Source organism: Eulemur rufifrons, chromosome 29 (assembly GCF_041146395.1).
Source record: "Eulemur rufifrons isolate Redbay chromosome 29, OSU_ERuf_1, whole genome shotgun sequence".
NCBI lineage: Eukaryota > Metazoa > Chordata > Mammalia > Primates > Lemuridae > Eulemur > Eulemur rufifrons.
The window spans coordinates 10,348,025-10,375,759 of NC_091011.1; the positions used below are offsets into that span (position 1 = coordinate 10,348,025).

At 46.0% G+C, this 27,735-nt stretch overlaps 1 protein-coding gene across 1 annotated transcript in view; it reads right to left on the bottom strand.

Moving 5' to 3' along the window:
• Positions 1-27,735, bottom strand: part of ADCY1 (adenylate cyclase 1) — a 149,056-nt gene that overhangs the window by 10,894 nt on the left and 110,427 nt on the right. Inside the window, exons 12-17 of the mRNA XM_069462359.1 lie at positions 26,411-26,500; positions 25,756-26,009; positions 25,285-25,411; positions 1,567-1,683; positions 1,332-1,478; positions 599-697 (exon numbers count right to left, since the gene is read on the bottom strand). Coding sequence (XP_069318460.1) covers positions 599-697; positions 1,332-1,478; positions 1,567-1,683; positions 25,285-25,411; positions 25,756-26,009; positions 26,411-26,500 — 834 coding nt within the window. The remainder of the gene's footprint in view (positions 1-598; positions 698-1,331; positions 1,479-1,566; positions 1,684-25,284; positions 25,412-25,755; positions 26,010-26,410; positions 26,501-27,735) is intronic.

Here is a 27,735-nt window from a genome sequence, read left to right on the forward strand (position 1 = left end):
TGTTTGTTGAGGATTTATGTATCTATAGTCATGAGAAATGTTGGTCTGTAATTTTCTTTTTTTATAATGTCTTTGTCTAGTTTTGTTTATTTGGGGAATGCTAGCCTCTGCTTCTGTCTTCAGGAAGAGATTGTAGAGAACTGGTATAATTTATTCCCTAAATATTTGGCAGAATTCATCAGTGAATACATCTGGGCCTGAAGCTTTCTGTTTTGGAAGGTTATTATTGATTCAATGTCTTTAATAGATATAGGTCTATTCAGGATGTTTATTTTTATTTATTCACTGTTCTGCTTTGGGAAAGGAGAGTACAGGGCTGGAGGCTGGAGAAGACAGGGGGCCAGAGGGGAGGGCATTGTTGGGGAGGGGCTGGGGCTGGAGGAAGCCCCTGTGACCTGCCTTCTGTGCTGACTTTCCCTAGGAGATTGTGTCTGGAGAGAGTCAGCCACTGACAAAACAGCCTGTGAGCTGCTCCCCTAATCCAACTCAGAGGGAAAACAGACCCTAGCGTAGGGACCTGCCTGGGGTCTCAGAGCAGTCTGGGGCAGGGCTGGGACCCGGTCTACGAGCAGGCAGCCCAGTCCTGGATGACACTCACCTTGGCCCCCGAGGTGGGCGCCAGCCCCACCGCGGCCATGTAGGTGCTCCCGATGGTTTTGATCTTCTCTAGGTCCTTGTAAAAGTCTTTGTCCATGAGCTTTGTTTAAAACACAAAACGGTTAAACATTACATAACATTTGAGAAAAGTCACCACAGCTGTCAGCCACCAGGAAAACAGCATGGCTGACGAATGCAGTCTGGAAAGCAAAATGTCTGCTTTGTTTTGGGCATCACACAAATTCTGGGGCTAATTGGAAAGAACAGGTGAGGAGGGACAGCACAGGACATGCCCCTGTTCCCCACAGCTGAACTCACGGTCACTGGGAGAATCAGGTCCCCGGTGACAGGAGCTGGTGAGGCTGGTGCAGTGCCCAGCTGGCTGTGGAAGAGCTTGGGGAACCCCCCCCCCCCATCTGCAGAAGATGTGCTCTTTCCTACCCACTGCAGATGTCTGAGCCCTGATGTTTACAAGGCAGAGGACAGGTGCTCTGCCCCGCCTGGTGGCCCTGGTCCCCTAAGCTGGAGTCGAGACCCCCTTCTTTACTGTCATGGTGGATCTGGATCCCGAAGGAGACAGAATGCCTGTGCTTCCTGCTCATCCCATCTACAGAGAACGTGACATATTGCTGAGTGTGCAGGATTTAATCAGGTGAAGGGACACCTGTGTTGCCCCCCAAGGAGGATGCGCGCCCGGCCTGGGCAGGGCCATGACAGTGAAGCACAGCCCTCACCTTGTCGAAGTCAGCGATGATCTCGTTGAGCAGCCGCAGACACTCCACCCCCATGTTGTTGCCGTCCAGCTCGATGTAGAAGTCATTGAAGTTGGGGATGGAGGCGAACATGACGCCCACCTGGGAGTAGGACTGGTAGTAGAGGTCCTAGAAGGTCAAAGGACAGGTCAGCCCAGCGAGCGCCCGGGGAACAGCCAGAGTGGTGCTGGCTACTGGTGACCGGGCGGGCGCTCACCATGTTCCGGGGGTTGGACATGAGGAAGTGCTGGGCGACGTGGGCAGGCAGGAGGTTGAAGAGGATCCTCCTGTTGTCCAGCTTCACCCTCTCCATGTCCTCGCGCTCCTCTTCTGCCTGGGGGTGGAGAGCCATGGTCAGCCCCACCCATCCACGCTGCCCTCACACCCACCCATGCGCCCAGTGTGCCCTGCCCTACACCCGTGCTCCTGTCCCTCCTCCCCACCTGACGGCAGGACTATGTCCGTGTTACCAGGCCAGGAGGACCCACGAGTGTCTACGCAAGTCACCACCCATCTGCTGGAACATGCAAAGAACAATTGCCTCACCCCACTTCCAGGGTCTTCCCTGTCCTAGCCACCTCTTGGGGACCAGAAGCCACCACAGCTCTTTCTGAGGCATGTGCCCACCACAGGCTGCACCAGTTCCCAGGCAGCCCCCGATGTGACCCCATCCTAGAATCTCTGGAGGCTCCTTGTTTCCTCTGGGACCTCTCTGGCCTCCACCAGAGAGCATGTCCCTCTGAGCACTGAGACGAGGAGAGAGCTGTGCGGGCAGGGCCGACCCTGGCGCTTCTCAGTCAGCCACAGGACCCTGCAGAGACTGGTTAAACCAACAGTGACGGCCCTACTCCGGCCCTTTGCAAGGGCGCAAAGGTGCCATTGGTGGTGATGTTAACAGTATTTTGGTGAAAACTGTGTAACTGAATATGCTTCAATTAAAAACAAAATCTATTCCACAGAGGTTGCACTAATTTGCAGTCCCACCAGCAGTGTAAGAGTGCTCCTGTCTCTCTACATCCTCGCCAGCATTTGTTGCTTTGGGATTTTTTGAGAAAGGCCAATCTCACTGGGGTTGGGTGATATCTCACTGTGGTTTTGATTTGCATTTCTCTAATGATTAGAGATGTTGAGCTTTTTTTAATATGTTTGCTGGCCTTTAGTCTATCTTCTTTTGAAAAGTTTATGGCAGCACAATTCACTATTGCAAGGATGTGGAAACAACCCAAGTGTCTGTCAATCCATGAGTGGATTAATAAAATATGGTATATGTATACAATGGAATACTACTCAATTATAAAAAACGACAGTGATCTATCACCTCTTATATTTTCCTGGATAGAGCTTGAGCCCATCCTCCAAAGTGAGGTATCACAAGAATGGAAGAATAGGCACCACATGTACTTGCCATCAAATTGGCACTAACTGATCAACACTAAGGTGCTCACATGGTACTAATATTCTTTAGGTGTTGGGGGTTACGGGTGGGTAAACTCACAACTAATGGACGCGGTGAGCATTGTAGGGGGCAAAGGGCACACCTCAAATCATGGTTTGGGTGTGACAAAGTCATAACATGTAACCAAAAGGTTTGTATCCCCATAATATCCTGAAATAAAAAAAATAAAAATAAATAAAAACAAAATCTAGGCTTATCACATTGCGATTAAAAGATTTGGTTCTAATTCTGCTTATTTCAACATCTGGATTAATGGGCTATTGGAGTAGCTGTCCTTCCTAATCATCACATACCTCTTAATCCATCCACAGATGCCAAGGTTTTTGTTGAAATTTGACTGATAAATATCTGTTTTCCCTGTGCCGGTTATTTTTATGAACCAAGCAGAAGTTGTATAGTTACATTTTTTTAACAAATAAGATAAAAATCCACTGAAATTCTAAATTTATAAAATTTTCCAATCAGGAAACCTGTGGGCAACACACTTTATTCCTGTCAACAAAGTCACACAGTAGAGACACATCCAATTTCCACTTTCCAAATGTTCTCTTCTAGTGTCTTTCCAAGACATTCCCTTCTCACACATGGTTATGTTTCAGTAATTATTGACCAGGGCACATCTATTGATAGTTATGTGGCATCTCAGAGGAGGTCACAATTTGGGGGCACTTGTCATTTGGAAAAGAGAACAAAACAACAAATAGCATAGCCTGACAACTCCCTGGTACGATGACATGTGCTGTAAGAGACTCTCACGCACACAAAATCCCAACAGAGGTTTCAGTCTAACTACACCAGCAACCCCGACCCAGCGCCTGGAGTCAACATGTTCACTACAGGGGAACAGCGTTCAAGGGTGGCCCCGTCCTCGCTCTGTCTTGGAAGCGACGTCCCCACTTCCCTCCTGCAAGTGACACGGGGCATCTGGCCAAAGTTGGATCACCGTTGCCAGATCATTCCTCAGTACCAGGAAAGCACGTTTCTGAATTTTCAGGTGCAGTCACTATAAATAGGCTTTCTGAGGCCCTCCCCCAAGGCCCCGCTGAACCACTGGCGTCTTTCTGGGGTGCACACACCCCTCCTTTAGGGGCACCCCGCTCTATTAACACCTCCTTTTGCGGAAGCGTAGAGAGGGAAAGGAACTTCCCCCAGCACATGGAGAGCTAAGACAAGTCTTCAGCCCGTAGGTTAGAGGAACTTAGTCCCTAACTCTGGGGCTGAATCACATGTGCCTCCTTTGATAACTGGTATTTGCTCAAGGCACAGACCAGAGCATGAAGGTCAAAGACGACACACATCTCTGCACGGTGTTGCTATCCCAGGGCTGACGAGTCTTAGGTCAGGGTGGCCCTGGTTACGGCAGGCCAGGCAGGGCACACATCTCCAGAACTGCCTGAAATTCGGGGGGTGGGGAGCAGTGGGACACTCCGCCCTCAGGGGCCCTTCCGTGCTGCGGGACAGAGAAAGCTCTGGTGTCCACCAGCCTGGCCCCCGGAGGACGACAGTCTAGACTGCGCAGGACATGCAGTGGGAAGAGGAATCACCCTTTGCTGACGAAGCTACCGACGTCCTGGGGATGTCTGCGGTTGCAGCACAGCGTAGCCCACGCTCGGCATGCGACTCAGGGAGTGACTCCACAGGGCCAAACCCTGGGAGTACGTCCCACTTTCCCCTGCCTTCCCTCCATGCAGTTAGGCCTCTAATGTGCCCCCACCCCATGCCAGCCTCCCACCCTCCTGTGCTCCCGAGGAGGTGCACGAGCACCACACATTCTCCACCCTGGCCCTGGCTCTGCCCCTGCTGCTTTGCAGCCTTTCCCTCAAATACGAGCCTTTCAGGAAGCGGTCTTGGAGGTCATCTGACCTCCAAGGTAATTAATGAATCCAGTCTACATCATCTCCTCAAGCACTTACCCACTTTTCCTTGAACACCTCACAGAGACGGGAAACTCACTACTGTACCCGTCTGTCTCATCCAACCTCACACTCTTCAAGCTGCTGGAAAATGCATGTTGAATGACAGTCTCCTTCCCTGGATCTTTCATCCAGAGTCCCTGGCTCTGTCTTCAGTCTGCTGCAGAGACCAGCCGTGTGGGGACAGGAGGGCAGGAACCCCTTATCCTGCATCCTCCCCTCAGCTGCTTTGGTTGTTCCTCTTCCCTAGAACTATTTGCAAATCCCTCTCTGGGTGTCCAGGCTGAGCCCAGCAGGCTGGGTGGTGGCCAAGGCCTCTCCCAGGCAGGATACTGGCTCGAGTCAGGGCTTTAGCCAAACACATGGCTTCCAGCCAGCTAGGACCCCTAGGCCCCTCTCTATGAGCAGGCGCTAAGCCGGCTGCCCCTGCCCTGTGCTCCGAAAGGACTCTGCAAACAGAATTCCCTCTCGGTTTTATTTTGTCCAGTTTGTTCCATCAAGCCAGCTGCTATGCTGAGCCTGGATCTTGAGCCTGATGGCTCACTCTGGGGCCAGCTCCCAGCTCTGTGTCCTTCTTAAACCGTAGGACCATGGCCACGTGAGGAAATAACCGGTGAGAGAGGAAGGCGAGGCATGGAGACAGGTCTTGGTTCTCAGCCCCAGACTCCAGCTTTGCACAGCCTCCTTGGGGATGATGTATCACAAACACATGCCTGCTGCTCACTCACCACTGCTCCAGCTGACGCGCAACGCTATACTGGCATCGTCTACACCACAGGGCCTGTGTGATGCAGGTGCTCCTAATCTGGACACCTGGGTCCCCCCAGCCAACCGCTCAGTGTCCTTGCTCCCCTGCACCCAGCTCAGCACTTCTGACCCATGAAGTCCCGCTGACACGGCCACTGGCCACCCCGTGAAACCAACCCCCTCGGCCAGGCCCCGCTGCCTGCTGTTCCCGGGATGCGCCACATCCCCTTGGCACAGAAGGGATGCAAACGCCCCACGGCCCTACAGATGCAAATGCATTTCAGTTAAGGCTTGATTCTAAGAAACGTGTTTTAGCTTATGAAGCTACAATAGGTGAAATCTTAATTTTAAATTTGAACAATTCAATGAATTAAAAATGTTTTCCCTGATTTTCTTAGAAAATAAGGGAGTGAATCTTCAGAGGCTGCAATTAGGATGTGCGGATGTGCTAGGAGCAGGCACGTGTTCTATACTGCGCTAGGAAGTCCACGAGTGTGAGTGTGTGGGTGTGTCTGTGTGTGTGTATTACATCCTTCTTTCCAAAACACAAAAAGGCAGAACACAGCCTGTCTGTTGTCAGGAACAGACACGTCGCTCCTGAGCAGCTTCGGAGCAGACAGCCTCACCATGCCAAACTGCTGGCACTTCTTCATTTCTCAGGATGGACGGACGCAGTGAGTTAAAGGCACAGCTGTGCTTGGGGTTTCAGACAGCAAGCAAGATAGGGTGCCATTTTAAAGGTAACGAGAACTTGTGATAGAGGTGACACTACGATGCTGCAATGGGCATGGCCGATCCTATCCCAGGAGATCTGCTCTCACTGACCATTGAGGCCCACTCTCCTGTACACAGAGAGAAACCGAGGCTGGGAGGACAATGTCCAGCGCGCATAACCAGAGCCCACCCTCTCTGCCGAAAGCTCCCTGGATGGAGTGAAGGCCCCGTGAGATTCCTCCTCCCTAGATTTGAATTTCTGTTTACACCAATACGAATTTAGGGGGTAGGATCTGCTAGAAATTCATCAAGCTCAGTTTCAGTTTCTGAAGTGTCAAAAGGAAAACATCAGACAGCTAAACCTAAGAATTATTAGATTTACCCTTTTCAGAAAAGTCAGCATTTCCTGCCAGAGTGAAAGGCCTGGTGCAGTGCCACCTCCTCCAGGAAGTCCTCCTCAGTAACTTGGTCAGATGGGTCACTCCTTTGCAGGACACACAGCACCTGCCTAGGGCCCTCACGGCATTCTATCTCCTGTCCTCTTTATTCCTTCTAGAGTCTTCTCTCTTGTCCTCCCTTGACCAGCAGCAGCCCATGGGCACATCTGTGCTGACTCAGCCCCGAAAGGCAGCAGAGCCTAGGGAGAAGGCCTCAGAGTTAAGGGGGAGGCCACCGTGGGCTTGCTCACTCAGTGTGGGGGGACCGTCCCACTGTGGGGTGCTTCTGAGGGTGAAAGGGCCTGGGGGAGGCTGAGAGCTTGGCTCTGAGTGGATGAGCCAAACATGAGGTCCCTTGTGTCTGTAACCACTGACCAAGCCAGAGTGGCCCAGGTCTCTCCACATGGCCACTAACTGTGCTAAAAACATGCATCTTTGTGATGATAAACGTAACAGAAACTGTTGTAGAAAATCTGGATTTTTCATTGCACATACACCCAGCCATGCCCCAGGATGGAGAGATGCCCGGGGGATGTGGGGAGGACCTGCTGATTCAGATGGTCTCCAGCACCTCGAAGCAGAAGGCTCCACCATTTTCCCATCACAAAACTTGGGGCTACCAACGTTTTGCTCTCATTTTGAACCGGTGAGGTGGGAAAGTGAGGTGCTATGTTCCATACTCAAGAGGAAAACACGGAGGTGTCTCTTTTGGCAGGACTGAGCTCTGCAGGGTGGCCACAGATGAGCAAAACTGCTGTGAGCCAGTTAGGGCCTGCAGGTGCACTCCATGTGCTCAGGCACAACACGGCAGTTGAGAGACACCGTAGACAAGTTCCTTCTCACCGCACAGTCACACTGCCATCGTGCTGCTCTTAACAAAAGGCCCACGTCGTGGGCAGACAGCATCTTTGGAGCTCTCACTCCACATTAAATTTATGCTGGATCCTTCTCCTAACTCAGATCTAACCTTCAGAGAAGCCTTCCACCCATGCATTCATGTGAAATCTTGACTACTGTGGAGTGAGGTAGATTCCTGGCTGTGTCTGCAGCACCCTGCCTAGGGACAGCTCTCACAGGAATGCCATTCCACTCCCAACGGTCCTCAGTTGGCAGGAGCAGGCTCCTCAGGGGTGGGCTGCATGGCATCAAGGAGAATGTGCCCACCTACAGGTCAGCAGATTTTGGTTCTGACCTTTGGCTATTGACTTTGGCCCTCACCTGTTACATGGGGATAATAACCACTTACTGGGGTCAAAGACATTTAAATGACCATGTGAAGTCCACTTCTGGAAACGACGGCATACTAGGGATTGAATTTGCCCTCCTAGAAACAATAAAAAAGCCAGACAGAATGTATAAAGCAACGACTCTCCAGATATCAGACACGAGACAATGAAAGACAGTGACCCTGAGAGACGGGAGCAAGTGAGGGGCCTGCAATGGCCAGCATACTGTCTGGAGTTCCAGGCCACACCTGGAGGGAGCACCATGGAGCCGGCGGAGGATGGGAGACTAGGGAGCCCAAGGTGGCTCTAGTTCACAGGGCAAACGCCAGAGGGGAGAGAGGGTTCCGGAGACCTACAGGAGGTCCCCTTCAAGTCTCTAGTTCACTACTGATCTGCATAGGCCAGGGAAAGAATCATCCAAAATGATCACAGGGAACAAACTCCAAAGCTCACATGAGGCTAAGAATAGTTCCTGCCTCCACTGGCAAGAATGGAAAACCTTAGCATTCACCAGGTATCAGGGAAAGTACTGAAAAGGGTCTCGTCTCAGTAGTGGGCAAAATTGTTCCTGGAATAAATGCTCCTCTGGCTCTTTCTAACAAAGGTTAAGAGCAAGACCCCAAAGGACCAAAGTGTTGCCAAGTAACTTATCTAGGTCCCAGAAAAAGGATCAAGAATAATTTTAGGAATACAAGAATATCGAACACACAGAAAGTAAAATTTAAAATGTCCAACATCCCATTAAAAATTAATATATGCAAAGAAGCAGAAAAGCATAACTCATAATGAGAAGAGAAATAAGTAAACCAATATTGACTTGGATACAGTTGATAGAATTAGTTAGACAATGGCAGTAAAACAGTTATGTAAAAGTACCCTGTATAATCAAAAAGCTATAGGAAAGTAAGAGAGAACGAAAATATAAAAAAGACCCAAATCTAACTTCCAGAAAACTACAAAATCTGAGATAAAAAATACATTGAATGAGATTAACAAGCGATTAGACATTTCAGTAGAAAAGATTAGCAAACTTGAAGAATAGTAATCAAAACTGTCAAAAATGAAACACAGAAAAAGAGAGCAACAAAAAGTGAAGAGAGCATTAATGAGGCATGGGACAACTTCAAGAGGCCTAATACATGTGTAGCTGGTGTTTCTGAAGAAAGAGAGAGAGAAACAGAGGAGTGATGGATAGAAAAATATTGGAAGAAATAATGGCTAACATTTTTCCAAATTTTACGGAGACTATAAATTCATAGATCCAAGAAGGGCAAAAACCCCCAAGCTCAAGAAGCATGAAAAAAAGCTACATCAAGACACAACATAATCAAGTATTTAAAATCAGTGATAAAGACAAAATCTTAAAAATCTAGATTTAAAAAAATTACATGTAGAGAAACAGAGATAAAGATGACAGCAGCCTTCTCATTAGAAATAATGTCAGATGGAATATGGTTAAATAACATCATCAAAGTACAGTCAGCCCTCCGTATCCATTGCTTCTGAATCTATGGATTCAACCAACGGTGCTTTGGAAATATTCAGAATAAAAATGCATGGCTGCCTCTGTAGGAACATGTACAGACTTCTCTCTTATCATTATTTCCTAAACAATATAGTAACGACTCTTATATCATATTTACATTGTATCAGGTATTATAAGTAATGTAGAGATTATTCAAAGTATATGGAAGATGTACATATGTTATATGCAAATACTACACTATTTTCTACCAGGAACTTGATCATCTAAGGATTCTGGTATCCATGGGAGGTCCTGCAAACAATCTCCCATGAATACTGAGGAATGACTGTACTAAAATGAAAAAAGACTATCAACCTAGAATCCTATACCCAGAAAAAACATTTTTCAACCATGAAGGCAAAATAGAGGTTTTTCAGACATACTGAGGCTGAAAGAGTAAATCACGAACAGACCTGAAAGACACGTTAAAGCAAGTCCTTCAGGCAGAAGGAAGATGATACCAGATGGAAACCTGGACCTACATAAAAGAATGGAAAGCACCCAAAATCATAACTATGTAAATAAATTTAAAAGTTCTTATTAAACAGCTTTATAATATAATTAAATGTTTATGATAGAAAAAATAGCAATATATTTGGGGGGTTATAACATATGTACAAATAAAGTCTATACATTTGCAAAAACCTTGGATGGGAGAAATGGGTATTACCTTAGTCCATTTAGGCTTCTGTAACAAATTACCACAGACTGGATGGCTTAAAAAACAAAGACTTATTTATCACATTCTGGAGGCTGGGAAGTCCAAGATCAGAGTGCCAACCTAGCTGAGGTCTGATGAGGACCTACTTCTTGGCTGACTTCACATTGTATCCTCATGTAGGAGAAAGAGGGCAAAAGAGAGCTCTCTGGGCCCTTTTTTTAAAATAAGGGCACTCATCCCATAAATGAGGTCTCCACCCTCATGTCCTAATTTCCTCCCAAAGGCCCCAAACTCCTGATGCCCTAAAATTAGAGGTTAGGATTTCAACATATGAACTTAGGGAGGACACAACTATTCAGTCAACTTCAGACCTATTCTGTTGTGAGGTTCTCATACTACGAATGAGGTAGTATAATATCACTTGAAGATAGACCATGGTAAGTATGCATTAAAATCATACAATAAAGAGTATTATCTATTAAGAAAAAAAATAAAGTGGAATCATAAAAATAACCCAAAAATAGGCAGAAAAAGAAAACAAAGAACAGATGGGACAAGTAGGTATCACACAGAAAGATGGTAAAGTAAAATCTAACCGCATCAATGATTACATTGTAAATGGCCTGAACAGCTCCATTAAAAGGCAGAGATTTATAAATTGATCAAAAAATAAGAATTGATTATATATTGCTTACAAGCTATCCACTTTGAATTAAAAAACACAAATAGGCTAAAAGTAAAATGATGAAAAAGATATACTGAGAAATCTGGGGGAGAGGAAGGAAGACGGCTAACTACAGACATTGGCTGCTAGATTATCTCAGAAAGAAGGAAAAGATTTAGATGAAAAAAAAAAAATAGATCGGTGTAATTCTGAGGTAAAAGTGCCAGAACCTATCAGAGATTCCCTGGGAAGAAGTTGAAGAGCAGAACAAGCAAGATATCAGCAGAGATCAACCCAGCAGAGGCTTGGAGCACAGTGGAAAGGGTAGGTGGAAAGGTTTCTTTCTCCCTCCCTCAAATCTCTGGCAGTCAGCAGGCTCCTGAGATGCTGGAGAGCATTTCTACCCTCAAGAGCCCAAAAGCTTGCCACCAGTGAAGTGGGAGCTTTTTGAGGACAAAGCACCAGGCTTCCAGCCCCCCCTGGGGTGCTTCCCACCACCATAGACCTGAGCCAAGAAGGCAGGCACCATATTGCTTCCCATCCACCGTGCACCTTTGTCCTCCCCAGGGAGCTTCCAGCCCTCAGTTTTCACCTCGCTCATTCCCACACAAACATTTCCAAATTCCAGCCCAGACTGTGGGAGCCAGAGGGGCCGGTGGGTCCCAGGGGATCTGTGTAGTCTCAGAGCTTGGACATTCCAGGAGGGCTACATTCCAGGAAGAGGGACAGAGATGACCAGAGTGCTAGTTCTCCATTCAGATGTCTTTCCTCCCCTGCCCACTGCTGCCAAGAGAGATGATCAAGCTAAGACTCTTAGAAGTGGCTGCTTCTCTGTTTATGTACCGCCCACTACACCGAGGCTTTGACAGAGAGTGGGGCTCATACCTTTCCTGTTAAAGACCTGTAGTGGAATAAGGGTTGCTTGGACTGTGAGCTGCCTGCTCACTGGCTCTCCCTGGTGCTGCTCACCTGGCTGTTCCATCAGTGCAGGACACTCCAAAATGGAGAGATGTCAAACCTGCTTGAGCACCCCATGGGCAACTTGGGACCAGCACACTTCTCACAGCACTGTCAGGAATTGAACTTGGGGAACCCAGGGACAGGCCTGAAGGCCAGATCCTGTACTCCCAGTACTTGATTGTGTTGCTCAAGGGCACTAACCCTCACAGGAAAGCTTCACTTTCAGCCCATGGCAGGATCCTGGACAGGGAAGCTCCCAGCCTGCAGCGCCATGACTGGTGAGCTCAGCTAGTTTGAACTCCTGCCTGCAACCAGATACCAGAAGGAGACTTTAGGGCAGGGGAGGAGGGACAAGAGTGAAACTCAGTACTGACAGCCAGACTATAAATCTCAGATGGTTCCTCCCCCATGAACAGACATTCTGGCTTGGTGGAGTTGTTCAGCTCCTCCCTGGTGGCTTTCCCTAGTGGCCTAGGAGCAAACTCTCAACCCCTGCCAAGACAGCTCTTGTGCCTGCCTTTGTGGAGCATGAAGGCAGGCACACCTGACACAGCCCTGACCAGCCTCACTCCTCCAACTGATTCTGCTATAGTAGATAATAAGGAGTCACCTGGAAGGTTCTAGGGCCCTGCCCACTATCTGGGGCATTTGAGTGCCTCTCCTGAAGGGATAGAAATGATCACAGGTCCCAAAAAGAAACACTGCAGCTGGCTCTTTCCTGCAAGTGCAACTGACTAGCAGGGAGGACACATTATACAGCCCTTTACAGCATTTACTGACTCAGTTATACAGGGTGTGGCTGGGCTCTTACCCACAAGCACCACTTACTGTCTCAGGGATTAAACTGGGTGTGCCAATACAAATTACACTGTTAAGGAGACCACAAAGAGAAAGGATTTCAAAAACCTCCATCCTCCCTCATCAAAGAGAGACAGGGAATCTGCCCACACACATAGCTCACCACTGATACAGCCTAGAAATAACTAGCAACTAAGAAAAAAACCACACTAAACATATCTATAACCAAAGTGTTCATCCAGAACCTAGACCCCCATCAAAGCACCCATAAGCAAAGCCAAAGGTTCTTACCCAACATATGCTACAGGCACACCAGTAAGAGTGAGAGGAAACAAAATCCCCATCTAAACAAAAGAAAAGTAAAAACAAGAAACAGTGACAGCTGCTCCAGATGAGAAAGAATCAGCACAAGAACTCCAGAAGTATGAAAAATCAGAGTGAAAGGTCACCCCCAAAGGGGCATACCAGCTCTCTAGCAACAGATCCCAACCAAAACAAAAATCCTGAAATAACAGACTAAAGAATTCTAAATATGGATTGATAGGAAGCTCAACAAAATCCAAGAGAAAATGGAAAACCAACTCAAAGAAACCAGAAAAAAAATTCAGAAAATAAATGAAAAATTTATTAAAGAGATAGTCATATTAAAAAAAATAGAACTTATGGAAATAAAAAATTCATTTAAGGAACTACAAAACATAGTGAAAAGCTTTAAGAATAGACTACACCAGGCAGAAGAAAGAATATAAAAACTTGAAGACAACTCTTTTAAATTAACACAATCAGTCAAAAATAAAAAAGAATCAAAAAGAATGAACAAACCCCCAAAGAAACATGGCATTATATAAAATGGCCAAACAGGAGATTCATAGACATCCCTGAGGGTGAAGAAGAAAACACACAAGGGCTGGAAAACCTATTTGAGGGAATAACTGAGGAAAACTTGCCAGGTTTTGCTAGAGATATAGATGGCCAGATACAAGAAGCTCAGTGAACACCCAGGAGATTCACTGCAAAAGGGAATCAACAAGACACATAGTCATCAGACTGGCAAAAGTCAACACAAAGGAGGAACTCCTATGGGCCATGAGGCAAAAACATCAAGTAACTTACAAAGAAAAACCCATCAGACTAACTGCAGACTTCTTAGTGGAGACCTTACAAGCCAGAAGAGATTGGGACCCCATCTTCAGTCTTCTTAAACAGAACAACTGCTAGCTTAGAATTCTGTACCTGAAAAACAAAGTTTCATATAGGAATGAGAAATAAAGACTTTCCCCCACACAAACACTGAGGGAAACTGTCATGACCAGAACTGTCCTGCAGGAAATACTCATAAATGAATTATACATGGATCAGCACAATAGACACCTAATGGTGTAAAATCATCCCAAATCTAAAGCTCACAGCTCATATAAAACATCACAAGAGGGAAAACAAAGCAATTGGGTACTATCCAACATGATGAACAGAATAGTATCCCACATATCAATTCTATCACTCAAAGTTAACTAATTGAATGCCCCACTCAAGAGACATAGGCTGACTGAATGGATGAAAAAATACAACTCAAGTATCTCTTGTATCCAGGAAACACATCTAATCCACAAGGACTCACCCAGACTTATGGTGAAGGTATAAAAAAAAATATTCTACACAAACCTAAACCAAAAGAGAGCAGCTATAGCAATTCTCATGTCAGATAAAATTGACTTTAAATCAACAATGGTAAAGAAAGACAAAGATGATCTTTACATAATGGTAAAGGGTGTGATTCAACAAGAAGACACAAAGATACTAAATATACATGCACCTAACAAAGGAGCTCCCAGATTCATAAAGGAAATTGTACTATATCTAACCAAAGAGATAAATAGCAGCATTGTAATTGCCAGGGGCTTCAACACCCCACTGACAGACTGAACAGATTATTGAAGCTGCAAATAAATTAAAACGACACTGGACTTAAATAGGACTCTAAAACAAATGGACCTAACAGAAATTTACAGAATATTTTACTCTAAAACAACCGAATATACATTCTTCTCACTTGAACATGGGATATTCTCCAAGATTGATCATATCTTAGGCCACAAAACATGTCTCAACAAATTCAAAAAAACAGAAATCATATCATGTATCTTCACTATAGTGGAATAAAACTAGAAATAAAATCGAAGAGAAACACTCAAATCTATACAAAGTCATGGGTATTAAACAACTTGTGCTGAACAATTATTGAGTCAATAATGACATTAAGATGGAAATCAAAAGATTCCTTGAACTAAACAATGAAAGAGACACAGCTATCAAAATCTATGGGATTCAGAAAAAGCAGTCCTAATGGGGAAAATTCATAGCCTTAAATGCCTATATAAAAAAGACAGAAAGATCACAAATTAACAACTTAATGACACATCTCAAGAAAGTAGAAAAGGAAGACCAAACAAACTCAAAGCCAGCATAAGAAAAGAAATAACAAAGGTTAGAGAAGAATTAAATGAAATGGAAATATATATATATATATATATGTGTAAAGGATCAAGGAAACAAAAAGTTAGTTCTTTGAAAAGATAAACAAAATCGATAGACCTCTTGCTAGATTGACCAGTAAGAGAAGAGAAATGACCCAAATAAGCTCAATCAGAAATGAAAAAGGAGATATTACAACTGATATCATTTGTTGTACCACAAATACCACTGATACCACAAAATATCATTTGTGATTACTATGAAAATCTCTACACATATAAACTAGAAAATGTTGAGGAAATGGACAAATTCCTGGAAACACACAACCTCCCAAGACTCAATCAGGAATAAATAAAACTCCTGAACAGACCAATAATGAGCGGCGAGACTGAAGCAATAATCAAAAATCTTCTAACAAATAAAAAAGCCCTGGACCAGATGGATTCACAAATGAATTTTACCAGACCTATGAAGAAGATCTGGTACTGATACTATAGAACTTATTCCATAATGTAGAGAAGGAAGAAATTCTCCCCACTTCATTCTCTGAAACCAGTATCACCTTGATAAAAAGCCAGGAAAGGACACAACAAAAAAAGAAAACTACAGAACAATATCCCTTATGAATATAGATGCAAAAATCCTCAATAAAATACTAGCAACTTGAATTCAACAACACATCATAAAAGTAATCCACCATGTCCAAGTGGGCTTCATCCCAGGGATGCAAGGATGGTTCAACATACACAAATCAAGAAATGTGATTGACCACATAAACAGAAGCAAAAACGGAGACCATATGATCATCTCAATAGATGCAGAAACAGCTTTCAACAAAATCTAGCACCCTTTCATGACAAAAACACTTGACAAACTAGGCATAGAAGAAACATATCTCAAACTTGTAAAAGTCATATATGAAAAACCCATAGCCAACATCACACTGAATGGGGAAAAGTTGAAAGTATTCTCACTAAGAACTGGAGCAAGATAAGGGTGCCCACTGTCACCATTCCTATTGAACATAGTACTGGAAGTCCTAGCCAGAGCAATCAGACAAGAGAAAGAAATAAAGTGTATCCAAATCAGGAAAGAAGAGTTTGCCAAAGTATTGCTTTTCACTGATGATATGATCTTGTATCTGGAAAATCCCAAAGACTCCATCAAGAGACTCCTCGAATTGACATATAAATTCAGCAATGTCTCAGGTTTCAAAATCAATGAACACAGATCAGTAGCATTTCTCTATACTAATAACAGTCAAGCAGAGACTCAAACAAAAGACCAATACCATTCACAATAGCTACAAAGAAAATAAAATACTTAGGAATATACTTAACCAAGGATCTGAAAGACCTCTACAAGAACTATGAAACACTGAGGAAAGAAATTTCAGATAACACAAATGGAAAATCATATCATACTTAGGGATTAGTAGAATCAACATTGTTAAAATATCCATACTGCCCAAAGTGATTTACAGATTCAATGTAACCCCATTAAAATACCAATGTCATATTTCACAAATCAAAAAAAAATTAATTCTACTCTTCACGTAGAACCAAAAAAAGAGTCCGAATAGCCAAAGCAATCTTAAGCAAAAAGAAATCTGGAGGCATCACATAACCAGAATTCAAACTGTATTCCAAGGCCACAGTAACTAAAACAACATAGTATTGGTATAAAAATAGAGACATAGACCAATGGAACAGAACAGAGAACCCAAATATTTCATTTAGGTAAAATGTTTTCATTTACCTACAACCAACTGATCTTTGACAAAGTAGACAAAAACACACTGGGGAAAAGAAGCCCTATTCAATAAATGGTGCTGAGAAAACTGGATAGCCATGCGTAGAATGAAACACAACCCCTCTCACCACTTCCAAAAATTAATTCCAGATGGATAAAAGACTTAAATGTAAGGCATGAAACCATAAAAATTCTAGAAGAAAACATACAAAAAGCTTTTCTAGATACTGACCTAGGCAATGAATTTATGACTAAGATCCCAAAGACAATTATTGCAATCACAAAAATAAATATATAGTACTTGATTAAAAGGCTTCTGCACAGCAATGGAAATAATCAACCGAACAAATAGACAACCTACAGAATGGGAGAAAATATTTGTAAACTATACATCCGATAAATGGCTAATGTCCAGAATCTACAAAGAACTCAAACAAACAAAAAAAAAAACAAACAAACAAACAACCACAAAAAGGGGGCAAAACACATGAACAGAGGCTTTTCAAAAGAAGACAGACAAATGGCTAAAAACCATACCAAAAAATGCTCAACATCACTAATCATCAGGGAAATGCAAATTAAAACCACAATGAGATAAACCTTATCCCTGTTAGAATGGATTTTATCAAAAAGTTCAAAGATAATTGATGCTGACATGGATGCAGAGAGAAAGAAATGCTTATACACTGTTGGTGGGAGTGCAAATTAGTACAACCTCTATGGAAAACAGTATGGAGAATTATCAAAGATCTAAATGTAGACATACCATTTGATCCAGCAATCTCACTATTGGTTATCTACCCAAAAGAAAAGAAATCATTTTATCAAAAAGACACCTGCACTCAAATGTTTATTGCAGCTCAATTCACAATTGCAAAGATGTGGAATCAACTCAAGTGCCCATCAATTCATGAGTGGATTAACAAAATGTGGTACCATGGAGTACTACTTCAGCCACAAAAAGAAATGAATTAATGCCTTTTGCATCAATTTGGATGGAACTGAAGACCATTATCCTAAGTGAAGTATCTCGAGAATGGAAAAACAAACACCACATTTACTCTCTAATACATTGCAACTAATAGATGGGCACATATGGGCACAGAAAGAACTAAAAGTTGTTGGAAATCAAGAAGGCAGAGGGGAGGGGTCAAAACTTACCTAACAGGTACAATGAACACTATTCAGGTGATGAGCACACTTAGAGCTCTGACTAAAGCATTATAAAAGTTATCCATGTAATAAAAACATTTGAATTTGTACCCCCTTTATATTTTGAAATAGGATAAAAAAGGAAATCTGGATTACTTATATTAATATCAGACGAAGTACACTGCAGAGCCAAGTATATTACCTGGGGAGAAAAGGGTCTTTCTATAATGATAAAGGGTGATAATGGGGCCCGTTTATTAAGAGGACATAATCCTAAACATTTATGTACCTCAAAACAGATCATCAAAATACATGATGCAAAACTGATAGAACTGCAAAAAGTTCTTCTAGCCACAATGACAGTTAGAGATTCCAACACCCCTTTCAAAAATTGATGGAATAACTATGCACACACACAAAAAAAATCAGTAAGGGATTACAACACTTAACACTATCAACCAACTTTACTTAACTGACATTTATAAAACATACTATCTGGCAGCAGCAGAATACACATTCCATTCAAGGGCACGTGGAATATGGACAATATGGTAACTTTCAATAAATTTAAAAGAATTCAAATCATACAAAGTATGTTCTTTAACCACAATATAATTAATTAGATGTCAATAACACAAAGATTTAAGAAATCCTCAACTAAAGGATATACTTCTTAATAACTTTTGTTTCAAAGAAGAAATCAAAAGGAAAATTAGAAAGTACTGTGAACCAAATGAAAATGAAACCACGTATATTATAATATCAACAACTGTGGAATCCAGGTAAGGCAATACTTAAAGAAAAATTTATAACACAAGCACTTATATCAGAAAAGAAAAAAGGTCTTTCTCAAATCACCTTAAGAACCAGGAAAGTAAAAGTAAACTAAAGCAGAAGAAATTAAATAATACAAATCAGGTACTATAAATATTAAAGGAATAATAAGGAAATGTTTTATCCAATTTTGTGTCAATAAAACTGACAACTTTCAGGGAAGGAGACAAATTTCCAAAGCTACCTCAAAGAGAAATAGAAAGCTTGAATAGCCTTATATCTTTAAAGAAATTAAATTTTATTTAAAAATTTCCTCACATACACACCCAAAAAATCCGGGTCCAGAGGGCTTCATTTTATCAAACATTTAAGGAAGAAATAACACCAATTCTGCACAAACCCTTGTAGAAAATTAAAGAGGACAGAATACTTCCCCACTCATTCTGTGAGGTCAGCATTACTCTGACACCAAAACCAGACAAAGAAATTATAAGAAAACCACAGAACATCCTTCATGAACAAAGATAGAAATATCTTAACAAAATTTTTAGCAGACTGAACCCAACAATATATAAAATTGGTAATATGTCATAACTAAGTAAGGTTTATCCCAGGATGGAAGAAGTATTCATTTGATTTTCAAATGTTAAACCAGTGTAATTTACCATATTAAAAGATTTTTTTCCTTTTGACTAACATTTAATTTCTTGCTCTTGGGACCCAGATTTGGTAAGTCTTTGTGGGTTAAGTATTTTTTTTTATTTTAAAATATTTAATCAACAAATAAAAACTGCATATATCCAAAGTATACAACGTGATGGTTTTATATCTATACATACACACACACATCACATAATGATCGCAACAATAAAATTACTAATACTTAACACATCCATCATCACCCATAGTTACCATCTGTGTGTGTGTGTATGTATGTGTGTGTGTGTGTGTAGTGAAGACACAAAGTCTACTATTTTCTCAAATTTCCAGTAAACAGTACAGTGTTATAAACAGATTTTTTTAAACAACAACAAAACTCGGGTAGGACAAAGACAATATAAGTAACCTAAACATTTGTACCCCTGTAATATGCTGAAATTAAAAACAAAAAATCTCAGCAAACACACATACTTGCCCACCTAGCACTCCACCAACTTCCCTTGGCTAATTCCTACTCATTCTTCACGACTCGGGGGGGTCAGGTGTTATTTTTACATGATATCACCTGTCCTCCCGCCTGGGTCAGGTCCCAGCTAGGTTTACATGGCGTTTCCTTCGCTGTACTGCAATTATCTGTGGCTGATATGCTTTATTCCTTTAACAGCCTATGAGCACCTGAACACAGGGGCTATACCACACCCATGTGAATGTTCCCAGCACAGGGCTAGGTATACTTCAGGTGCTCAATAAATGCCTGTTGGACAGAAGCAGGTGGTAACACTACATGAGTAAATACAGAATGCACGTCCCCAGTGGGTAAAGGATGTGTTTCCAATGGGTGCGGGGATGTCAAGGGATGGGTGCCAAGAAAAGGTCATGCCAACCCAGACGAGAGAAAATGCCTCCCTCAGGGAGTATCTCCCAGCTAGAGGAGTCATGGCCAAGGCCCCACTCTGCCCTCTGAGAGTAGGGAGCCAACTGGGCACCCTAGTAAATAACCCGGAAACCTCGATCTTGTTGGCCCGGGCTGTTCCAGTCTTCCTAGTTCATCCTAAATGGGACGTGGGTTTCTGCACCAGTGTTTGGCCCCTTGGGGGCTTCCATAGCAGTGTGTTTACCCCCGTGAAAGCTACTGGTGAGGACGTGCTCACCCAAAGCCCAGACGGGAAACCTACCACCAGTAACAGAGCAAAATGACGACTAACATGGGCAGTATTTCAGTGTCCATGAAGCATGACTGCAGCTTCTAAGAGGTGAACTCCCCGACAACCCCATGAGACAAGTGTTACTGTCATGGACGTGGAGAAACACACACTTGAGAAGATAAGATGGAAGAAAGGGGCGGAACCAGGTCTCCAACTCAGCTGCTACTGCCAGGTCTGTGTCATGATAGAACCTCTGGCAACCCACTCTCCATGTTAATAATGGCAACCGCAAAATGGGAGTTACCCTCGAATTAAGCATTGACTGGTAGAGAAATAAGTTGTTTTAACTGCATTGATACTAAGTAGCATAAACATTGAAATTCTATTTGCCATGGCAATTACCTACTGAGTTCAAAGAAAAAAATAACACTGGAACAAAAGCGTCCCAACAGTTAACGATGACGAGGCAGAGGATGTCGTCACAAGGGAAAAGCCTGTCTGTTTACGCAGGTTTCTGTGACCAACCTGCTCTATGTAAATAATTCACCCACCTAGTCTTTGGCCTGGCAATTTTGCAATAGTTTGAGGCACTCTTTGCACAACACGTCTAAATATCCAATGGGCAAACAGACAAGGTCTAGAAGGTTCCACGTTTTGCTGGGGTTACAGGTAAGTGGGTGACATTTCTTGTTAGGCCTCTGTGGAAAAATACATCTGTGTGTTCCATTTAGGCAACCCTTCCCCCATGACACACATGCATGAGAACCCACAGTCTTACCTGGGCTGCTTTGAGGCCGGGGAATGTGTTCTCACCCTGAAATTGTGAGCAAGCTCGATACAGAGTGGGCATTGCTGGGGGGTGTCACTGGATGGAGAATCCCATGGCAGGGTCTGATATTGCATTTAATAACATTTAAAAGGACACCGAAGCCAAGAAAAGGTCATGCCAACCCAGACGAGAGAAAATGCCTCCCTCAGGGAGTATCTCCCAGCTAGAGGAGTCATGGCCAAGGCCCCACTCTGCCCTCTGAGAGTAGGGAGCCAACTGGGCACCCTAGTAAATAACCCGGAAACCTCGATCTTGTTGGCCCAGGCTGTTCCAGTCTTCCTAGTTCATCCTAAATCCATTCTTCTCGAGCTCTGAGTAGGTATTCGCAACTGTAAGGTCTTAATCCAGAGGGCCAGCTGATGGTTGGGTCTGCAGATCTTCCCAGACCAGCCAGCTGGATTACCCAGGAGAGCCAGCCGTGGTGGACAAAGACCACCTTCACTGGCATAGGCCGTCATAAAGAGGCTCTCCTCCCATTACCTGGCATGGCTCTGGCAAACAGCAGCTGGACAGATCACCTTTCCAGGAACCGGTGAGTGCTGCATCTGCAGTCTACTCCCCCTCTGCTCTGTCCCAGGGAAGCCAACCCGAGGGCTGCGCCAACAGGCTCCCTGGCTTCCTGCTTCCAATCGGGCTCAGCCAATGGGGAGCGCTGCCAGGAGCCAGAACTTGGGGACAGTGGGCTGGCCATATCCCTGGGCCGAAGGTCGTGAATCCTCTTGGGTGACCCTCCCTGTGCCCTGGTTCCAGGGCCCCTTCCCACCAGGTTGCCCCAGTGCCACACCAGCCTGGCGCTGCCCGTGCCCACCCCCCTCTTTCCAACAGTCCACGCATCATTAAGGGCTCTCGACCTCAGCCAACTGGAGTGTGCCATCCACTCTCAGCCTAGACTTGGCGATACTCGCACGGTTCCCTCGGAGAGCAACTCTACCTCCACCACCACCCCTTAACCACACAGGACCCCTTCCTAGGTGCCCGCCTGGGGCCCTGACCATGCAAGATGTTCTCCATGTGGCCCTGTGGATGACCACAGGGCCCCCACCTGCCGCTCAGCTTCCTTCACACTCCCTTCCACTATCAGACCACCGTCAGTGACAGGATGGGGATCAGGTCCTGTCCTTCAGACTTTGAGGACGTGTCACTCTCTACTGCCCACAGGCAGGGAACCTAGAAGGAGCACTAGCCCCTGTGACTGGGCTCTGGTTCCTCACAGGGTGTCTGTGATGGCTCTCTCTGTCTGCCATGCTCCTTGTCCCTTTCCCTCCGTCCCACCCCTCATCCTTCCATAGTCGAATCTCAAGCATCCTACGAGGTCTGCGGAAACACCTGCTCTTCCCACGTCAGGCCCTCTCGTGTGAGGACTCATCCCCCGCCTGCCCCCGCACCACAGCCTGAGTCCCTCCAGGGGGACAAGTTAGATTCAGATGTGTTTCCCCCAGGCGTGCCCCTCCCAGCCCCCGACCCAGTCTGCAGCGGGAATCCAGGACCTGCCCTGTCCAGAGAGCCCTGCAGCAATGGGCCACCACTCAGAATCACGACGTCCCCAGGAGAGGAGGCCAAGGACTTGGGATCTCAGTGGCCCCCACTGTCCCAGAACCGGAATCTGGGTGTGGAGTGAAGACAGCTCTGGACCACAGGACCCTCAGGAATCTAGGGGTCTCCCCCACCTGCAAGGTTAGTGCGGGACTCTGTCTGGCAGCACACAGGAGCGTCTTCTGCCCAGAGCAGGCCCCAACTTACACACAGGCTGAAGAATAAACGAAATGGGAAGATCCGGAGACAGAAACAAGACTGGCAGCTGCCTAGGGCTGGGGGCTGGGGAGAAATGGGGAGTGGTAGCTAATGGGGACGGGGTTTCTTTCGAGGGAGATAAAAATGTTTTAAAATTGATCACAGTGATGGTTGCAGGACTCGAAGGAGTGAATCGTGTGCTGTAAGAAGTATATCTCAATAAAGCTGTTACAAACAAAAAGAATAAAGAAACAGTGGTTTTCACCTAGCATTTGTGAGCCTATGTATCTAGATGTACATATATACATAGTGTGTGTATATGTGTGCTTGTGTATATATTCTTTCTTTTGTTTACCCAAAGCAACAAAATAATTCTCCGCCATCTTAAATATGCATCCTGCCCTGCTGTGCGGACAAGATCCACTTAGTTGCTTCTGTCTTTTCCAGGTTACTAAAACTAGAAGGAAACAACTGTCTCCATTGGTTTTTTTGTCTGAGTGACAATTTGCCTCCAGATGCTCCTCACACCCTTCCTGCCTCTCCTTCCCAGAAAGAGATCCTCCCAGACGGCTCCCCATGGAGTGGCCTCAGGGACCGTCACAGGGCAGTGGGCTGTCAGGTGAAGGACCACGTGACCTCGCCGAGTGCCTACTGTGCACCAGGCCTGTGGCCAAGCATGTGGGGAAGAGAATTCCAGTTATTCCTGCTACATCTGGATTAGGGCTCATTTTTCTGCTGGACAGGAAGGAAAGCTAGGTTAGTCACTGTCCTGAGTCACACAGACCCTACGTGGAGTTGCTGGAATTCGGGACAAGGACTACCTGATGCCAGGCCCAACCCATGTCACTTCTGCTGCTGCAGACCAGGGTCTCAGTCACTGGACCTCATGGCATTGCCACCCAGCCAGCCTCGGGAATGAGGCCAACAAACTGACAGGCTCCCCAACTCCAGTAGGCCTGTTCGAGCCTGGTCCTGCTTCCAGAAGGCACCTGGGCACCCTTGGAATTCCTTCCTCCATGGTGAGTCCTCGCTGGTCCTGGCCACAGGTCCTTTCCCACCACCCTTGGGGCTGCACCTGCCTGTGTCTGAGCCCCCACTCTGGGCTTCAGTCCTGGCTTCAGAGTGGAGGCCCCGGGATGAGAGTGTTTGCCTGGCCTCAGACACTGCTCTGACCAGGAATTCGGAGCCTACCCGGAGGTCACACAGACAGGGGCTGGATCCCAAAGTGGCCACTCACAAACTGGCTGCCCAACCCTGGCATGCAGCCCCTGTCTTCTTGTCTGTAATCCCCCCGGGCAGTGCTGCTTGGAGGACTGAATACCATTAAATAGCCCCAACAGCAAAGAGAGCTACTCTTATTGTGTCACAATAAGATGACTGGCTCTTGCTAAAGTTGATATTCATTAGCCTCATTTCCTGTTTTTAGGTGAAGAAACCTTGGGGGAGCAATTTTCCCAGAGGGAAACAGTCTGCAAGTTCCACAGATGGGACGTGAACCCAGGCAGCCCAGTCCGGAATGCTCAACTGCCTCATCTCCGAGAGGCCTGGGGAGCAGGTGCATGTGAGGGGTGGGGACACACAGAGATACACTCACACCTGCACCCACATGCTGTGCTGGCCCCAGCCGTGGAGTGGACACAAGTATGCCCACCCGTCTCTGCATGTGGCTCCCCGGCAGACACTCAGGGTCAATATCTGGCAGTCACCACCTGGCTCACACCCAAACAGAAAGCCACCCACAGACTCCAGGGAAGTATGACACACACCCTGGAACCTGGCACCCGGATGGCGAGGCCTGAGGCTGGCTCACACAATAGAGTCTCCAGAGTGGTCCCCACATCTCTTGCATCAGAATTTCCTGGGTCCTTGTTAAAAATACAGATTCCCAGCCCCACCGGCAGACCTACTAAATCAGGGTGGGTGGTGTGAGGTTCAGTATTTTCTCAGGTTTCCCAGTGATCCTGATGAGACCTGCTCTTGCTGTCCAGTGGGGGCTGAGCCCCTGGGTACCAGCAACTGCACACGCTGCCCAAGGACGGGGAACTCGCTGCCTCACCAAACCACCACACTGACCATCAGGCAGGCTCTGCCACATGCACCCTACGGCCTTCTGAGCTGCTTCCGCGGGTGCCGCTCCCACTCGTCATGCCCCTCCTACATACTCCTCCACCCCCACCTCCCCCACCCCCACCCCCGAAGGTGCCCAGCCCTTCCGCACTGCCAGGTGTCTCAGCCCACAACCCTCGCCTGACACTTGCTGAGGCTTCTTTGCAAGCTCCCCCCCCAACCCCCACAGAAAGCAGGAAGGGCTCATCTTGCCTGCGCCGCCCAGAGGTAGTCCAGCCGCAGCCTGACATCCACCTGCCTGGCATGCAGGGCCAGCGCGCAGGAGAACAGCAGGATGGCCACGATCGGCTCGTAGCTGCGCCCAGAGATGGCACCGCCCCTGGTGGGAGATGAGGAAGAAAACCCAAGTCAGTGTTGAGCTTCCAAGGCAAGACTCTGCCATCAGGCCAAGAATCATTCGGAGAGTGACCATCAGGTGGTAACACCCACAAACAGCTCACTGGGCTGACCCAGGCCTAGAGCCACTTCTCACTGGGAGATCTGAGGTCTTGCTAGAATTGGGGCTAAAGAGACAAAACAGAGAAGCCACCGAGCTAAACATTTTGTATATAATTAGTCCTTATTAAAAGTTTTCTAATCAGCAGACTATAATAGGTAGCTGTATACACAGAATTTAGCAACACCTCCACTCAGGGCTTTGTCTGCTGGAAGCTGCGTACTTACCCAGATCTGGTGTATCCGCTGAGCTCCAGGACGAGGATGTAGGACGTGGTGAGCCCCAACAGCAGGATCATTTTTGGCAAGGAGGACACCCGCAGGAATATGGCTAGCGGGAGGGTGCCCACCAGGCAGCAGAGCAGGGCGTGGTGTGCAGACTCGCAGGGCAGGGCGGGCAGCGCTGTGCGCCGGCCCCCAGAGGAGAAGACCACCAGGGTACTGTTGGGCTTGGAGTTCCAGGCCCAGGGCAGGCAGCCCACCTGGGAACGAGGGGGCGCAGGAGCTCAGGGAGGCTGGGCCTCAGGATGCACAGTCGTCCCTCCTCTCACAGCTGCCCCCAGGCCTCCAACCTCCCACTGGCTCCCCACTGGCTACTGGGGCAGTTGAGAGGCCCCAGGAGGACCATGTCATGTCCCCAGTATGGCAGCTCCGTCCTGTTATTCCTCCCCACTCCTGTCCTCTGTGTCTGGGAAGGAGCAGGGTTGCCCGTACCAGGGAGAGGTCTCATTTCCCCTGCTAGATGAAGACTCTCATTCCCTCCTTCCCTGGGCACCCCTGGGCTGTTCCTGGCATCTCAGCCGATCGCCCCTGGCCTCCCGGGCTGGCTCTGCAAGGTGTGCCCTCTCCCGCCCGCCTCCCGCCGAGGGCTGGAGGTGCTCACCACACATCCTTGGGCTACCGAGTAGATTAAGACCACTATGAAAATACACAAGACAGTGCGAATCTGAATCGTCAGGCACCCTGGAAAACACTGAACAAGAAAAAGTTAATTTAAAAAATGTCCTCTGATTACAAAGCTGATTCACATGCACGGTAAATAATTCACACAACAGAATGAGAAGAGGGACCCCAAAGCTGCTAGATCCACACCCAATTTTCATCCTCCACACAGATTTCTTGGCTGTTTTCACATATTTGTTCTCCCAGGTGACAAAACTTGCCAAGGTTAAGAAAAACACCTGAAGCCTTTGAATTAAAAAGACCCCTCCCTCCCTACCTCCCTCCACCCGGCTCCATGACCATGAGCGGCACTGAAATGAACTGAATAATAGATTAACTTGACATTCCCAGTACATGGAATTCTTCCATCTCAGAAGTGCTATGAGTTGCCGTTCATTTGTGTTTTCTTTTATGTGCTATAAATAAATTAGTTTTATCATTTTAGGCACACAGGTTTTATATGATTCTTAATGTAATGGAAATTTTATTTTAAACCTATTAACTTTAAATCATCTTGAAATATTCAACAAACAATTTCATGGATAAAAGTAAGAAGTCCTTTTTACCCTCACAGTCCTAAAAGTAAGAATATAAACTAAAATAAATACTCAAAGGGACCTCATAGAAAACAACTAACCCCGCAGGGCTATGACTGCAGGGTGCCCTCGGCAGGCTGTATGGGTTACTCTTTAATCCTCATTCCCACTCTGCAAAGACCACCGAGCCCAGCAGCACGTATTCTATGGATGAAGACAGAGAGGTGTGTCCCAGCTCACTCAGCTGGTGGTTACAGACCGGGTCCCAGTTCTGGGTTCCCTGAGTTCCAGTGCCGTATTCCACCTAAAGACTGGTCTCCGCTGATCTACTTAGAAAGGAGAGACGCTCTACAGCAGAGCGAGGCCCAAACACTTTATTGACTTTGGCTTACCGCACTTCCCTCCCTGTCTGATCTTCGCCCCTGGGCAAGACCCAGGTTCTAATCATTGATCCAGGCCTGCTATGGGCCCTTAAAGCCTGACCACTTAACTACGGGCCACCAAGCTACCATGCAACCTGAGCTTCCCTCGTGGGTGTTCTCTGACCCACCAAGGCATGAAGTCGGGTGTGCACAGCAGCGCTCCACCATCACACGGAAGTGGTACACACACGATTGGGCAGAAGTGGCCCAAATGCTCATGGTCCCCACTCCTCCTGCACTGCCTTCTCTCTCCCACCCTGCACCTATGGCTCCTGGGGAGTTCCCTACGATCCGCTGACAGGGGAAGA